Raw genomic sequence first — 15986 nt, 5'->3', positions numbered from 1 at the left:
CAGGAAAAAGAAATTGTTTTAGCACCCTCATGTAATTTTTTCAACCTGTCACGTCAAAACATGTCTGAAATATGACAAGTTGTTAAATGATCTGCTATATCCTATATGCTGGGTAGGCTGCATTTGTGTTACAGTTCAAAAATTACTGTCTCTTACTGTAATAACCAGAAGCTTATTATATATTCTTTATGTTTTTAAAATGCTAAAAGAGCAAGGAGGATGTAATTTTTGAGGTAACCAGCAGGCAGTCTGGGGGCTCTACAGTATCAGGGTTTTCATTAAATCCTCTTCTTGTATGACCTGATGAAGAACCATGCCCTGTGCTGGAAAACAAAATAACTGAAAACTATAGGCCCCATGAACTAGACCTGCAGAGAAAAATTTCTTCTGAGTCCAAATCAGTTGGATTTGATCATATCAGTTGGATATGATCAGTTTGATTCAGATAACATATAGATGAAAGTCCTGAGGTTGTTTTTTTTTTAATTATTTTAAGAAATTTTTCATTTTCTCAAGTCAAATGTGTTACAATAGAGAACAGGAAGGAAGAGTCTTCTCCCTGTATGTGCCAAGGTCCCATCATTCTCCCTTACTCACAGTCTGTCCCTCTAAAAGTATTTCAAGTGTACATCTTAAAACCGCTTGGGGTTCTTACCCCAGGATAAAAGGGAGAGAGAGCAGGAAATGCTATAGAACCGATGTGAAACACATTATTTGTAGAGTTCTTCGGTAAAATCCAATCCTGGTCATATAATTTTTATGCTGTACTTTTCTATTGCTTGAAAAATATCCCTATATGCATATATGAACACAAACTAATGCATGAAATCTTCAGTGGCTCTATATAGCACTTACCAGAAACTACTTAAGAGGACTATTATTTTTTGGCTAAATGAAGCTGAAACTTGTAGAGGATTTAGAAAGTTGTGTATTTTGAATTTGGTACCAGAAGGTCAAGAATGTTAGAAGACATTTTGATATGGATTAATGTCCACATTTTGAGAAATCTTGAGGCATTTGTGATGTCTTAGGTGTCATTTTTATCTTGGTTTTTAAACCTCCCAGTCTCTAAACTTACTGAGTTGTTTATCAGTATTGGAGGCTAAATAATATACTTTGTAAAGCTGGTTTTGAGTTTTTAGAGCTTGGAATTGTCTTTGTAGCACTTATACTGAGAAAGCTGATCTTCTGTACTTAATTTTTAAGGGAAATACATGCAGATGATGAATATTCTGAAACCAATTGCATTTGATGTGATCCACTTCATGTCCCAGCTCTTCGATTATTATCTGTATGCAGTCTATACGTTTTTTGGCCGAAATGACACGGTAGGTGGAAACATTTTTAGTTTTCAAGCATCACTGTACACACAGAATGAAAATACAGAGGAGATCTCTTTGCTTAAAATACTACCCAATATGTAATCCCAGAAAAATTAGCAGCAACAGAATGGATTTGAATGTAGAAGTAAGAAAAGGCTGATTAGATCAGCCATAAGGGAAATAAGTACTGAAAGCATTATTGTCACTAGGACATTAATTATGTTATGTTTTGAATAGATAGATTCTCTATTCTTTTTTCCAGCAGTATTAGAAGGGAGGAAAGAAACCATGAGACACATATAAGTAGTGGCAGAAAGTGGGTAGCAAAGTAGCAGTCTGCAGAAGAAGGGTGGTGATTTTGAGCCCAGGGAGTGTGAGGTGATTTATTTTTCAGTATGTATTTTTCCGGCTTCCATAAGAATAGTAAAAGAAAAGAGGAGAAGGGAGCCATGAAAGTTAAATTGTAACTCAAGTTTAAGAGGTTTGAAAAATACTTTTTCAGATCTAGTGTTCTTCTGTCAAACTACTTGCACTAATGAAAACATTTTTCAGTGATCTTGTAGTTGAAATAAGTACTTGTTGGCAATGTCTTTACATAACATAGATCACTTTCAGTTGAATTGTCTTTAAGTGTTTATGAATAATTGCATGTAAAAACAATTTTCTCCTCTCTTGGCCCCTAAATTACTCCACAAGTAGTAATATGAAGGGGTTCCAAATTCATCATCATCTGTTGGCAAATTGTAATGGATTTTCAGACTTGGCATATGGTTCTGAATGGTTTTGAGCTGTTCTATTTGGCAGGGCAAATGTGCTTTCAATTTGTATTTACAAGATGAGTGTTTTGTTTTTTGATTTTTTTTTTCCTGGTTGATTGTTTTTGTTTTCTTTTGTTTGGTTTTTTGTTTGTTTGTTTGTTTGGGCTTTGTTTTGTTTTGTTAAGATAATTGATTTCTGTTGGCTTAGTCAGTTGCTCTGATATTCACATTGTGTTGCCTTTTTTTGTTTTGTTTTGTTTCTTTTGCACCTCCCATTTTGTGTTTCTAAAGCCCATACCGACTTCCTTACTCTGTGCTTCTAACAGAGAACAGCACAGTGATAGGCAGGTAAACATTATAGCAGATGGTGGTAAAATTGTGATGTTTTTGTAGCATGCCTAATATTTGTTTTGACAGATGATTTTCCGTGGGAAACACAATGCTTACAAGGGTTTATGATTGTAATAAACCCTCTTGTAATGCTGCTTAAATATCCTCACTCCCCATAGTGTTTATAAACCTATAGAAAGTAGAGATGGGTGATGGTATGTGATTTAGACCACTGAGAATATTCCTGGTTTATTTTTTTTTACAAAATAAATTCAAATGGGATTCTCAGAGTACGCTGGCATAACTTCAAACATAAATGTTTGAAATTATTTGTGAATATTGTGCTTATGTTGTATGTATGAGTTAGTAGACACATAAGGAGAGTGATTAATTGTACGGAGTTCATTGCCAGTTCAGTGAAACCCAGGGATTTAAAATTAATGTTTTGAGTTCTATGTCTGGTCACGATGCTGAGTCATTGTTCTTTCCAGACCTCTTTAGAACCATTATCCTGAGTAGTCAGTATTTAGCTTTCTTCACTGTCAAAAATTAAACATCATTGTAATCAGAATTGCTCTTTTAACACTTTTTTTGTTTGTGGGATGGAAGTTGTGGCTGCTTTGTCTCAAATTATGGAGAAATCCAATATAAATTAAAAGAAATTGGCTCTGTTTAATATCTACTCGCTACAGTGTAAGACATTCATGAACATGCCACAGAATAATCTTCCTTAGCAGAAAACAGGTGAGGTGAGTTTTAATTTTCTTTTGACAGGATATCACACCAATTTGTAAACATAATTTTTTTTATAACTGAAGGGAGTTATGTAAAATTGGTGATGAGTAGAATTATTCTGCAAATTGTCTAATGCTCTGCTTACTAGCCTTACTAGGTCATCAACCTGTGGAATTTAAATACCTATCATTTTGCATATAGAACTAGTAAAAACTTCTATGAAGCAAATCAGATGTACTGATGAGTGACACGTTCTGTGTTAAGCCATGAGGTTCTGTCTGTGTGGAAAAATTCTGAGCAACAATTATTTTTTGATATTTTTTGTTTGTTTCTTGGTTTTTTGCCCACTCATACATATGGGTACATGATTCTGACTTCAGGCTGTAACTGGCTGCCTGGCAAATCTATTTTAAGTAGTAAAACACTACTTAATATGTAGTGTTCCATGGAAATTTAAGTTTGTTTTTGCATTCCTTTTTGTTCAGATATGTTTCAAATATGAAATGACCCTTTTTTAGAAAGAAATATATCATTATATATTAATTATATAATTATATATTATAATTATATTAAGAAATAAGTAAAAGTTACTGATAGTTATTGAAAGTTAGCAATCAAAAGGTAGAGAAAGAAAGAATTGGCGGTAGATTGCATGATGCGTAGTTTTCATGGTGCAAATTTCTTAAAGTAAAATTTAATGCTGAAACTTGCAAATACATTTTTAATACATGTATATTTTTCTTTTAAGTAGGGTTTTTTTTCCGTTTGTTCTTACCCTGACAGAGAGAATAGTCAGCCTTGAGTTTGCAGTCGTTATGCCCACTTCTTGAACAACAACTATATGACGTTAAGAATTAAGGATGTGTTTCTCTAAGGGAAAAATGTTATTTGATTTTTCAGTCACACACCTGCAAAATCAAAGGCAGTTCAGAACTGATGCTCCTACAGTAAAAATTTGAGAAAGACACAAATTATTTTAGTAAAAATCTTACTCGCAGAAAAACAAAGGCATGAACATTTCTATTTGTCAGTTTATCAAATGTGGACATCAAGATAGTGATTATGTCTCCTAGATCAGGTTCTAGATTTCATCAGAGTGTACTTTCAGTGGGAATTTGGCTCAGATGTAAATTTTCATTTAATAGGTAGGAGAATTGGGGCAGATGGACATCTTAAGTCAGAAACTTAGATTCAGTAAATGAGGACCTAAATTATACCGGTTTGTCTTTTAAAGAAGCAGAGGAGAGGACTTGAACTCAAACTTGAACTTCCCTGATTCAGCCCATTGAAGAAAGTCTGATAATACAGTGCACAACAGTGCTCTGAATATTGTTCAGTAAATTGCCTTTTGGTGTGAATCACATACCAGAACTGTATTCAAATCCTTCAAGATTGTTGACTTAAATGTGTGTTTCATAGATGTCCATTTCCACCTTCACTGGTTTTTAGTTTATTGGTTTTCTTTTCAATTAAAAGTAGAAGATAAGTAGTTACAATAGTTCTGCATGTCAAATCAGACCCTCAGCTGGTATAATTCATTGCACTTAGCAGGAAAGTAGTGTAGCTATATTGATTTATCCCAGCTGAGCCTCTGCACCATATACTCCTGAGCCACTAACATGAAGATGGCATGTTTCTCAGGTAGATCTTTATAAGCATTAAGTGATAATGACTCTTTTATAAAGATCAATGGTTGTAATTTCTACATATGCAAGATACATGATGGATAATTAAATGAGATTTTATAGCTAGAGTGAAGACCATTTGGCTTGGGTGTGGTGTGCGTGCAAGTCTCTGAGGGGACATTGTGGTGCACCATCTGGGCTCATTGCCCAAATGAGAAAACGTAGAGTCCTGCAGCCAAATACAGTATTATAATAGTGAAGGATACTGGTTGTTTTATTGACATGAATGATAAGCTGTCATCTTCATGAAAGATACTTATGTCGGTCCTCACACCAGTGCAATGTTGAGTGCCATGAGCTCTGTTGATTTTCTTTTCATTTTGTATGGTTGTGATTATGTGCTAAAACTTTAATGTAAGTAAACTGTAGATAGTCTTTGCAAACTTAAGTTTTGCTGTATAACTGTAAAATTTAAACAAATGAGTTTTCCTTTCCCAACTTATATAGAATGTATTTCTTCCAGTTTGAATTAACAGGGCTGGGCCTCAGTAGCAGCAGATTACGCACCACACTGAACAGAATCCAGGAGAGTCTGATTGATCTGGTAAGTACCTGTATTTTTTTAATACTCAGTGGAATAGAGGTCTCTGTACAAAATTTAGGAATTATATTTCATCTTGGCTTTTGGATTTTTTTCTTTTTTCACGTCAGTGTCTGTAATGAGAAAGGCTTAGTTTCGTGATATAGAGATCATTATTGTATGAAATGACTTGTTTCTAGTACACGGCAAAACTAATTTAATAGCTTTTGCTAGATGTAACAATGAAATTCTGTATTTAAATCTTCTATTACAGTTCATGTAATAGAGACAATCAGTATTATCCTTATTAAGAGAGGTTTTATAAAAAGAAAACCAAACCAACACAATAGATGACTCATTTTTCTTAGGTGAAAGAATAGCAAAACAGTAAACCATCCTAAAGATTGTTTGTCTTTCAAGATAGTAGAGGTAGTATACAAAGTCCTTCATTAAGTAATTTCTTAATTTTGAGGAACTTTCCCTGATATATTTTTTACATTGTATCTCATTGGTCACTTAAGGACTTATTTTCAAAATGTGAAAACCAAATGCAGTGCTCTGTCACACTGGTAGTAGATTACTGTCTTTCACAGGAGGATAGTAAAGGAGACTTCAGGTAGATTTTGTGGATTCAACTGAGCAGCAGAGTTTATAGAGAAATATTGATAAGAACTACACCAGAAATGGAAATTTAAAGTTCTCTTTTTCCACCAAAATATAAATGCCTTCAAACATTATGAATAAATTTCCTAGGGGTATGATAACTGGGTTGTATAGTAGTTAATGCTACAGGAACATTTTATTTTCTAAGGCTTCTGCCTTAGAAAGAAGTAGAAAACAGATGCTCTAGTCTGACTTTCACAAAGATTTGACACTCCACAGAAATATACTTTATGCCTTTTTAATTCCTTGAAGTATTATATCAAATCCTAAACTGTTCTCTCAGAGAAGTGTCTTAAAGGGTTTTGGGGCCATTTCTTATTGAGTCAGTAGGGGGAGCATAAGATAACTAATAAGACTAGGCCTTTAAAAAACAGAAAAAGGCTACTCATCTTAATATTCTTCTCAAAGGCAGTGTATTAAGAGAGAAAAATTAATTCTCAGAATAACTTGCAGACGAATCAGTTAAACATTATGGAAGAATGACAAGCTATGGAATCCATTCTTTAAACTTTCTCTGTAGTGGTGGTTCCTGACAGTGCTTTACAGACTTGAATTTTTTTAGCTGTTAAAAAAATAAAATAAAAATAAAATAAAAAACCAATCCAAACAAAAAAACAAGCAAACAAAACAAAACAAACCAAACCCCCAAAACAAAAAACCGCCAAAGTTTCTAGGAGTAAAATGGAAAAATAAGAGCAGTTCTTTTTCTTCCTCAGTCATTAACAGTCCTGTAACAGATAATGTTACTGTCAATTGAAATTAATGGCTATGTTCAAGGTATGATTTTAAAGGGGAAAGAAATCTTATCTAACTCCTATTGACTTAAAGGCATTCCATGAGATTTATTAATATCTTATGAACTTATGCTGGTCTTATACTATAAATGGAAATGTTTCACTTTTGATTTATGAGGAAGACATGCTTCTGATTTCAAACTTTTACAAATATACTAATAATGAAGTTTTGTCCAATTATGGCTCTTTCTAATCTCTGCCCTGCTATTGAAGATACTGGTTTAAGTATGATCTGAAATTTCTTTTGATAAATAAATGAAATAGGTTTAGTTAAAAATAAATAATAGGGGCCTACCAATTAGCAAAACTACCTTTATTTGCTTTCTTATAGTAAATTATGTGGAATTGTCCTGGCAGCCTACAGTTTTCTGTAAGGAGTTTTCTGTGTGTAACCTACTTTGCCTTAAAGAAATACTTGTAGGCTAACTCAGAAGTATAAAAAATAAAAGCACTTTGAGTATTTGTTTCAAAATAGTTTAGTTTCATTTCTGAGAGGTAAGAGAACAGTATGACTTTCAAAAATTTGTTTGGCTACATTGTACTGCCCATAATATGTGTATCTGAACTTCATAGTCAGGCCCTTGCACAAAATGGGTTTTATACGGATTTCTGCTCTGCAGCAGCTTCAGAGTTAATAATTTCAATCCTCCAGAAATAGCACTCTAAAAGCACTCTACTCATTCATATCGGCAGGATGTATTAAAAAGAAAACACAGAAAGAGAAGAGTGAAAAAGGGATGAAGAGGTGCTATCCTTTCAGCCTCACTAAGATGTGATTTTTGATTAGGCTAAATACATCAAAACAAGTCCCTGTTTCTGAGTTACCTATATCTCCTCACTTGGAGTTCCTGAGTGGGGTGTGTAGAGACACTTGCACACATTTGGTCCTTGTGTTTGTCATTTCTAACAGGAATGTGTTTTTACACAGTAATGATGTTCATGTTTGTTCACTGAGACCTGTAAGCCCTCAGCTAGGTACAAGGCATCAATCAGAATGGTGTGATCTGTGATAATTGGTGGTTTGAAAGGAAAATTTCTACTTCTGATTCCTTGCTTTATCTATTTCCAACCAGCATCCTTATCTTCACCAAATGTAGTGTACTTGTGATACTGCCATTACCTAGATGTTCTCTGTGAATGTCCTGTATATGTAAATAGTTGCTTTGAGCGTTATTGCTGCATTCAAAAGAGAATATTGGGGGCAAATAACCATGGAATACTCATAAATATTTCATTGCAATGAAGTTTGCCCAAGCAAAACAGAAATTTAGATGAAGTTTCTTAGAGTTTCTCTGCCTTACAGCAGTAGGAAATAAATAATTGTGGTAAAGTATACAAGCATTTCAATGCAATGTATAGAAGAGTAGATGGAAGGAATTAGTGATATAAATAAGTATTGGTCAGTGTATTTTATATTCTATCTTTGCTTTGGCTTTTGATCTCTTTCCCCAGAAAGTATATGTCTTTTGACAGAGTCAGTAAGTTAGAGACTGATGGTGCAGAGAAGGAAAATGTAGATTTTTCATCTGTGCAAATAAGATAAGGATTGGTAAGATTTTCTTCATACCTGACTTTCCCGCCCGTTTTGGCTTTGACCCTTTGATGTTGTGGAATGGTTCTGTTACATTAGTCCCAGTTCTGGAAACAAACATTTACTAAAATGTCACAGCACAGTCCTGCATTACTTAGTGTGGACATACACCCTGTTATGTATGTTTTTTCATTTCAAAGGCAAGCTCTGGAGAATCTTGCTGTGGAATTTTTCACTTGACATGGCAGTGCCTAGCATAGGATGCAGCTCCTAAAGGTCATAACTAAGGTCTTCAGTGAAATGGTAGTTCTGATTCTTGGTGAGGTTTGCTTGGCTGAAGATAATTTCTGCAATTTTTTTAATCCGTGCTTAGTCTCCTGCTGCTTAAAAGAAAAAAAAACATGAAGAAAAAAAGAGGAAACGCAATTTGTGGTTTTTTTTTTCCCTTCCTCTCTTTGAAAAAGCTTTCCATAAGGTGCATAATGACAATGTTTAAGATGTTGTACGAATTGCTTGTCAGAGGAAGAAAACTCTGTGTATACAAAAGAAAGTTCTGACATGACAAGCACTTTGAAATTATGCTAGGACTTCTGCAGCTATTTTGCTTCCTCACATTTATTCATTTAGAGTTCTTCTTACAGCTTTTTTTGTTTACTTGGCTGTATTACCAAAGTAGACCGGAGTAATTTACTGAGGTTTTCTAGCTTATTTAATTGAATAAATTTTCTAGATTTTGGCAATTGCTTGGTCTCTCTTTGGGCGGTCTCTGAGCCATCTTATTTTAGTCACTTCAGACTCTCCTTCCTGGCCACTCAAAACAGTTCCAGAGGACTGCAACTGTCCACATAGTTACAGCTGAGCACCTGGGAACCAGTGGCAGCTCCTGCTGAAAAACTTTCTTTGTATAAGAAAGTGCGGCAGTAAAAATGTGTGTGGGCAGACCAGATTGTCTTAGGTGTTTTTTTGTAAGGTAGTGGTTCAGGTTCCCAAGGCTGTGGCAGTGGGCGTGCTTTTCTGTGGTGTCTCATTTGATGTTTATTTTTTTTAGAACGTAGTTAATGACTCCTCAGTTGTCTGTCAGCACACAGTGATTCCTGATAGAGGCTTTGTTGCATTGGGTCACACAAATATATAAACTTTTCAACTTCTGGTAATTTTTTTATGCAAAAAACCTTCCATTTAACTTTGAACACTAAAAAATAAAAGAAAAGCAAAGATCCCGGAAGTTTCTGCACAAACATTGTTTTCTTTTATACTTTATACTGTTCTACTGAAGTCAGTGGGACTGACCCAACTAAGGTTTGGGACATGCTTGTTTTGTGACAAAGAGCATGGAGGATCCACACTCTTGAAGTCAGAACCTCATGCCTGCCGTGAGTCAATGCTGATCAACTCAGCCCACACTGTGTGTGTTGGGAAGCTTGAGGTTCTGTTGCAGCATGGCTCTTGTTGTGCTGTAAAGGTTTCTCAAGATGGTTTGTTGTTTGGTTTTTAATGATCTGCTTTCTTAAAGTCTGTAGAGTAGTGATCATTGTAGTAGTTTACATTGTTTATGTTTGCTTTACTTTCCTAAAAATTGAGTCAATATTACCTGCTTGGTAGGCTTCATGCCCCTCAGCAAGAAAATACTAATCTTGCAACTGAAAACATAGTAGGAGTATTGTAAAGTACCATTTTTAAACCTTAACACATTTACATCATATTCAAAAAGTACTTTTACCTTGAAAGCAATGTGCTTTTACAATTGGCATTGCCAATCATTTTTAGCATTAAGTTTCAAGAACAATTGCGGATGTGTAAGTGTAAGCTCAAAAGGGAGGAAAATAACCTGATTTGTTGCTTTCAGTACATTTCTTATGAAAAAAATTCTTGTATATTAAGCAACTACTTGGAGTTAGTTGAGCTGTTTTAAGACAGCTTTTGAATACAATAAGAAGTTACACTTTCTTTGATCACTTTATTTTCTTGTAATCTGTGCTCATGATATTACAGAAACTATCAATTACAGTTTTATATACAGAGACAATAGAGCTACCCTGTTTTGTATAAACATTTGGGGTTAGTCTGCTTTCTGCTCTTCCTTGTCCATCAGCACACATCAAGTTCTTGGTAACAGTGTTGGTACCTCAGAGCTGCTGTAGACCGTTCTACTGCCAGAGCCTTTTCAGATAGTATAGGTTTGTCCATGCCTTTCAAACACCACTTAGTCCTTTAAGACTGGGATTCTTTCAGTAGCATAAAGAGGTATTGCAAAATCAAAACTAAAATTTTTGCTATTGTATGTGTATATATTAAAACAATTCTAAAACTAAAGTCTTATGCAAAAGTATTAGGTCAGAAGAAGCACAGCTTTGAAGAATTTATTGGTTGTTAGTGTCATCTGCAGAACTTTGTGTGCTGGAGACAGGTTGTGGAGTTTACTGGTTTTTGTTAAAAGTTAATGGAAGTGGATGATTGTAATTAACTGTCAACTATCCCCACCATAATTGGCAGATAATCAGTCATTTTGGTCATAAGTTCTTTTGGATAACTGAAATAAATACATACTTCTTTTCTCATGATGAAATCAGGCCTCATAAAAATGTCTCTCTTGCAAATTGCATGTGAAATTTTTGACTTACATAATTAACTTAGTTTATAGTTCTGATTAAGGTAATTAATTCATAGTCTTCTCTTCCCACTAAGATGAAAGGCTTAACAGAAATTTGCTACTGGGTTCAGCCAAACCACTGAAATGAAAATGTTCTCGTACTACACATGACACTTTTTGGAGGAAGAGATTGAAGGAGATGCTTGTTCCTTACAGGTTTTTTTTTCCTTCTTGTTCATTAAAAATTTCTTCTTCGGAGTAAACAAACACTAAAGTAAAAATACTCAGCAATTAAGCAATATCATGCCCCTATTCATTTGATACCTGATCTTTGCTAATACATGCCTTTCTTTTGTAAAAACATGTTCCAGATGAAATTTAATTCAAATATGCATATCTCATAAAGATACTTCCTGAAGCACACACTATCACTCATACTAGTGTTATTAGCAACCCTTAAACAGGTAAAGCAGTTTTGTAAGCTTCTTTTAACACTTCTTTATGCTGATATTTTCAGGCCTTTATAGCAAAGCCATTTTTATAAATAATTGCTAGTTGTGTATGCCAGTCGTGTGTAGCATTAGAAAACAGTTCTTTTCCTATGATGGTATGAGGAAATTAGACTAGACTAGAGAAAATTAAATGGATAAGACCAGCTGTAAAGTTTCTGTGTGCAATCCTGGTTAACCTGTCCTGCTGCACCTGCTACAGTTCATATAGTTATTGTTCAGATAATTTTGGTGCCTTTAATGAATTTTATTTTTTTTTTTTGACATTTCGGGTTTCTTTCTGTTTGTCAAGGAAGGAGAAGAGCATCTTGTAGTTTGCATCAGTTCCATGTATACCTTGAAGTTATTTTATAAAATCTCTTTTGCCAAGTTTACTTACAAGGATGCTGTGTGGGCTGTGATATGTCTTAGATATATCAGAGTTCTGCTCAATCAGCAAGACCTGCTAGTTTGATACAAGGAAAAGCTAAGCAAGTTTGTTCTGCTCTGATATTGTTCTGTACATGCTTGATAGTGGGTGCTACAATATGTTCTCTGTAACTTGACATTTCTTGAAATTAAAATTTGGTTGGCTGCTGTTTAATGTCCTGGCTTATACTTCCCTCCTTCTCCTCCTCCTCCCCTTGGGCTTGGCACTGACTTTTGGTTTACAGGACTTTACCTATTTGCTATGGTACTCCAAAGGAGTCACTGGCAACAGACATTGTCTTGCAGATTTTCTTAATTACCGGAAGGTTAACTTTAAAAAGTCCGGTACACTGAAAAACATCCGATTTCTTTAAGTAGTCTGTAGCCTTTTTTCCTGTTCTAGCCTGTATGTTTTGCCACTGTATTGCTGCTTTCAGTCATATGATCATTTCTGTTAATGAAGGCAGGAGGAAAAACCACATGCATCACTGAGGCCCTTTCAGAGTGATCTTCTGATTTTTTTGGGGATTGGCACACTGGCTGTTTCCCTGGGCTTCCTTTTTGCTTTTGCAGTGCCTGCTTTTTACAACAAATTAGGAGAATAAATGCTCATGCTGTGTTTGGCCAGTGTATTTGAACCAGAGTTTGGCTCCTTAGTTGAATCCTAGCGTGTCTTTGACTGAGCCAGTTCTCATGTACATTTTGTGTCTTCAGATGCAACACGATTTTGGCATTTAAAAGATTAATAAGATATTTACCTTCATGAGAAGCAGGCAGGAAGAAAAAACGTGTTTAAAATGTCTCCAAAGTGGCAGGCAACTGTGAAGTGTGATAAATACAAAATTAAGCCTTCAAAATATTTGTTTTTTACATAATTTGTAATTAGTCTTTGAGAGAAAGAAAGCTGCTGAAATCTTTACCACTGATACTCTTCCCCCTGCTTTGTGACTTTCTGTCTCTCCTGAGAACAGAGTGGTCTGTGTGTTTGTTTCTTTTTGTTCTGTGTAAACATTTCAAAGCTTCTTTCTTTTTTGTTTGTTTGTTTGTTTGTTTGTTTGTGTTGGTTTGGGTTTTTAGAGAATGGAATGAAGTGAAAAAAGAAAAAGGGCACATAAAGAGAGAATTTTAATAGTTTATTAGTGGTGTCTTTGGCTCAGTTAATATTTTTAGATAATTGACTGTTATACCTAGATGATTGGATGTCACTGCCCAAGTGCAGAATACTTCTGGATGTGCTCAGTAGGTATCTTAGAGCTGCCTGAAAGAGATTACGTGAGGTTCAGCAGATATCCAGGCCTTTTGACTTGCTTATCCATTCTGATAGACTCAGCAGAATGCAAACTTCATTGTATTGTGAAGCATCTGGCCAGTTTAATTGCAAATTTATCTGACTGAATGTGAACACAGATCAGAGCAATGAATATTCATTTTGCCAATAACATAGCATTATAGCTAGCCTTTATAATCATTCCTGTGCTCAGTGCAACTGTATCTAATAGCATTTGCCATAAGCTTCTTTTAGAAGTTCTATCTTCTGCTCAGCAATCTATTTCTGTAAGATCTCTTAGCGCTACAAATAGCTGTGTTGATGGTATTGCTCAGTCAGCAGTCCTTGTTTTTAATGTCAGAATTTCTGTAGGGATCCATCAAGGCTCCCTGCTTTATCAGAAGCTTTTTGCTTCTGTAACCTTATTACAAAATTTTTTAAAAATCTGAGGATACTTTCCTCATCCTTGTTAGAGAGAACTCTGCGTTCCCAGTCTGTGTATTGTTCCATCTGCTGTAGCCTGTTTTTATCATTGTGTTAAATGTCTTTGGAAGATGCAAAACTGAAAGAGCCTTTCTGATTTAGCAAATCTACCTCCCTGTTGCCTTGGCCTGCCACACCACAGGAGGAAATTGTCAACTAAAATCCAAGATAGTTAAAGTGAAACTTGTGAATTTTTGTTCCTCCACACCTCAAACCATTTTAACAGCTTGGACATTATTATCTTCTCAGTTGTTTTATATTCTTAATGTCATTTTTTGACTTGGCTTTCATCCAAGCAGTAAACACATTCTGATGCTGCTTTGTCTATGGCAGCAAAGTGTTGATCTTTCTGCTCATTTAATTTTCACCAAGTGCTTACACATTTTGACATAATCAATTTTCACCTGTCCTACCTTTAATTGCTGCAGTATAACCACAATAGGTCTGTCAGATATTTTGCTATCAGAATAACCTCCCTGTTGGTTTTCCACTTTTCACCTGATCATCTGTGCAGTACCTTTTCTCTTGGCTTCAATGCATATTCCTCCTTGTCTCAATCTTGACATACAGAATGAGTTACACTACCACTAAGTTCCATTGATGTTTCTGGTGCTCATTGCTCTCCTCCTTAGGCAAAAGTGTCTGAAAAAAACTGTGTGAATAGCAATGATTCTATTTCAGGTTACTTTTCACAGTTGTTCTCTGCTGTGAAGCCTGGAAGAAACTCATGGTGACTGTTGTGGTCAGCTGGAGCCTATTTTTCTTCCTCCTTCTTTAGTTACTTCACTGCAGTTTCCTCTCATTTTATTTCTATCTCCAGTTGAAACAAGCAAACAAACAATCCACAAACTTCAAGGCTTTTTTTTTCATTATCTTGTTTTTGGCTTCATCTTTGTCCAATTTTTTGCAGCCATTTGAGAATTAAACTGATTTGGTTTTTTGAGTCCAACCATAAATATTATGTTTAAGCATTGTTGTTGTCACATTTGTTGTGTGTTCATATGCTGCTTTACAACAGAAATTGTGCCACTGATCTTGATTTTGAAGAAATTATTTTTACTACTACTTTGTCACTGTGTTATTGTTATTTATTTTCATTCCAAACATACGGGCTGATATATTGTAGCACCTGTCTGGCCACAGAATTTCTATAAAAGGCTCTTACTTACTGAATCAGTGCCATGTCATGCCTACTTTCTTTATCTGTTCTGGGGTTTATATTACCTTTACTTTGTAGCATTTCTCACCTTTTTATAGCCTGTGTGTAAGCATGATATGAGTAATTAATCCAAAGCCAGAACTACGTTTATATTTCCGTGTCCTCATGCGGTTTTGGGAAGTAGCCAAGCTTCAAGGGGTGTCCATTTATACACCCACTTAGACCAATATGGTAGCTCCGGGAATTTCTTCCTTCTGTGATTCTTCTCCTAGCTGTAACTTGTACATACATTCCTCAAATGTACAGATGGAGGTTTTCCCTATTTTTTTCTTTAATTTTGCAACAGGGCAATGGTGTAACCTGTTTCTTACTACAGTTACTGTTCCCTTGCTGTGAGTATTTTCTGGTTTTCTGCCATCAAGATGTCTTCAGAATAGAAGTTTTTGTGGAATGGTAGCTTGATTGCGTACATCAATTGTATTTTACTTACATTAGCCACAGCTCACATAAGCAGTAAAGCATATGCATAAGTAACATTCCTTTGATATGTCTTCTAATTTGATTGCTGTAAGATTGAAGATACTATCTGCAAGGGTGAGAAGTCAGTTTTGCAAAAGGCAATTGGGCTAAAGCCTGTTTGGGTGTTAAAGTGTAGTGAGAAGTTTGTTCTCTGCCTTTTTTTCTTATTTTTATTTTTTCCTTAGATACTGATCTATATTATATTATTTTTTTCACCCATTTGAACATTATACTGTTCAAATAGAATACTCTATGGTTATCTTTAGATTCTGGCTTGATTTAAATTACACCTTAAAATTTGAAACATTCCTTCATCTTATCTGGCATCTGAAACTGCTCAGCTGGAGCCATCCTTGCTGGTTTTGTGGGGTTTAATTTGTTTAATTCTTTTTTTTTAGGAGGTCTCTGCTGATCCTTCAGGAACTCTCACAGCTGCTGAAGAGAGAAAAGAGAAGGTGCCAAGCCCACATCTCAGTCATCTCGTAGTTTTGACATCTGGCAATTCACTGTATGGTTTGGCAGAGAGAGTGGTGGCCACAGAATCCTTGTAGGTTGTTTACTGTACACAGTATTTTGTGATCATTGAAAGCTGGGGATTGTTTAAGAAATTGTGATTACAAGCCAAAACTTTCTTGAGAGCTGAAAAATTCCTACATCTTAATGACACTTTAAATACGAGTGATAGAGGTAATTTCTTTATTAAAGACAGTGGG

The 15986-nt window shown here is 35.2% G+C and overlaps 1 protein-coding gene across 1 annotated transcript in view; it reads left to right on the top strand.

Annotated features, from left to right (window-relative positions):
- The window catches only part of VPS50 (VPS50 subunit of EARP/GARPII complex), an 84415-nt gene that overhangs the window by 59582 nt on the left and 8847 nt on the right, over window positions 1-15986 (top strand). The window contains exons 21-23 of the mRNA XM_027749129.2: window positions 1207-1328; window positions 5294-5374; window positions 15672-15820. Of these exons, the coding sequence (XP_027604930.2) occupies window positions 1207-1328; window positions 5294-5374; window positions 15672-15820 (352 nt within the window). The remainder of the gene's footprint in view (window positions 1-1206; window positions 1329-5293; window positions 5375-15671; window positions 15821-15986) is intronic.

Source organism: Pipra filicauda, unplaced genomic scaffold (genome assembly GCF_003945595.2).
Source record: "Pipra filicauda isolate LSUMZ 115617 unplaced genomic scaffold, ASM394559v2 scaffold66_size7647185_pilon, whole genome shotgun sequence".
In the NCBI taxonomy this organism is placed as follows: Eukaryota; Metazoa; Chordata; class Aves; order Passeriformes; family Pipridae; genus Pipra; species Pipra filicauda.
Note: the sequence above shows the minus strand (reverse complement) of the source record. Positions and strands in the feature narration are given on the sequence as shown.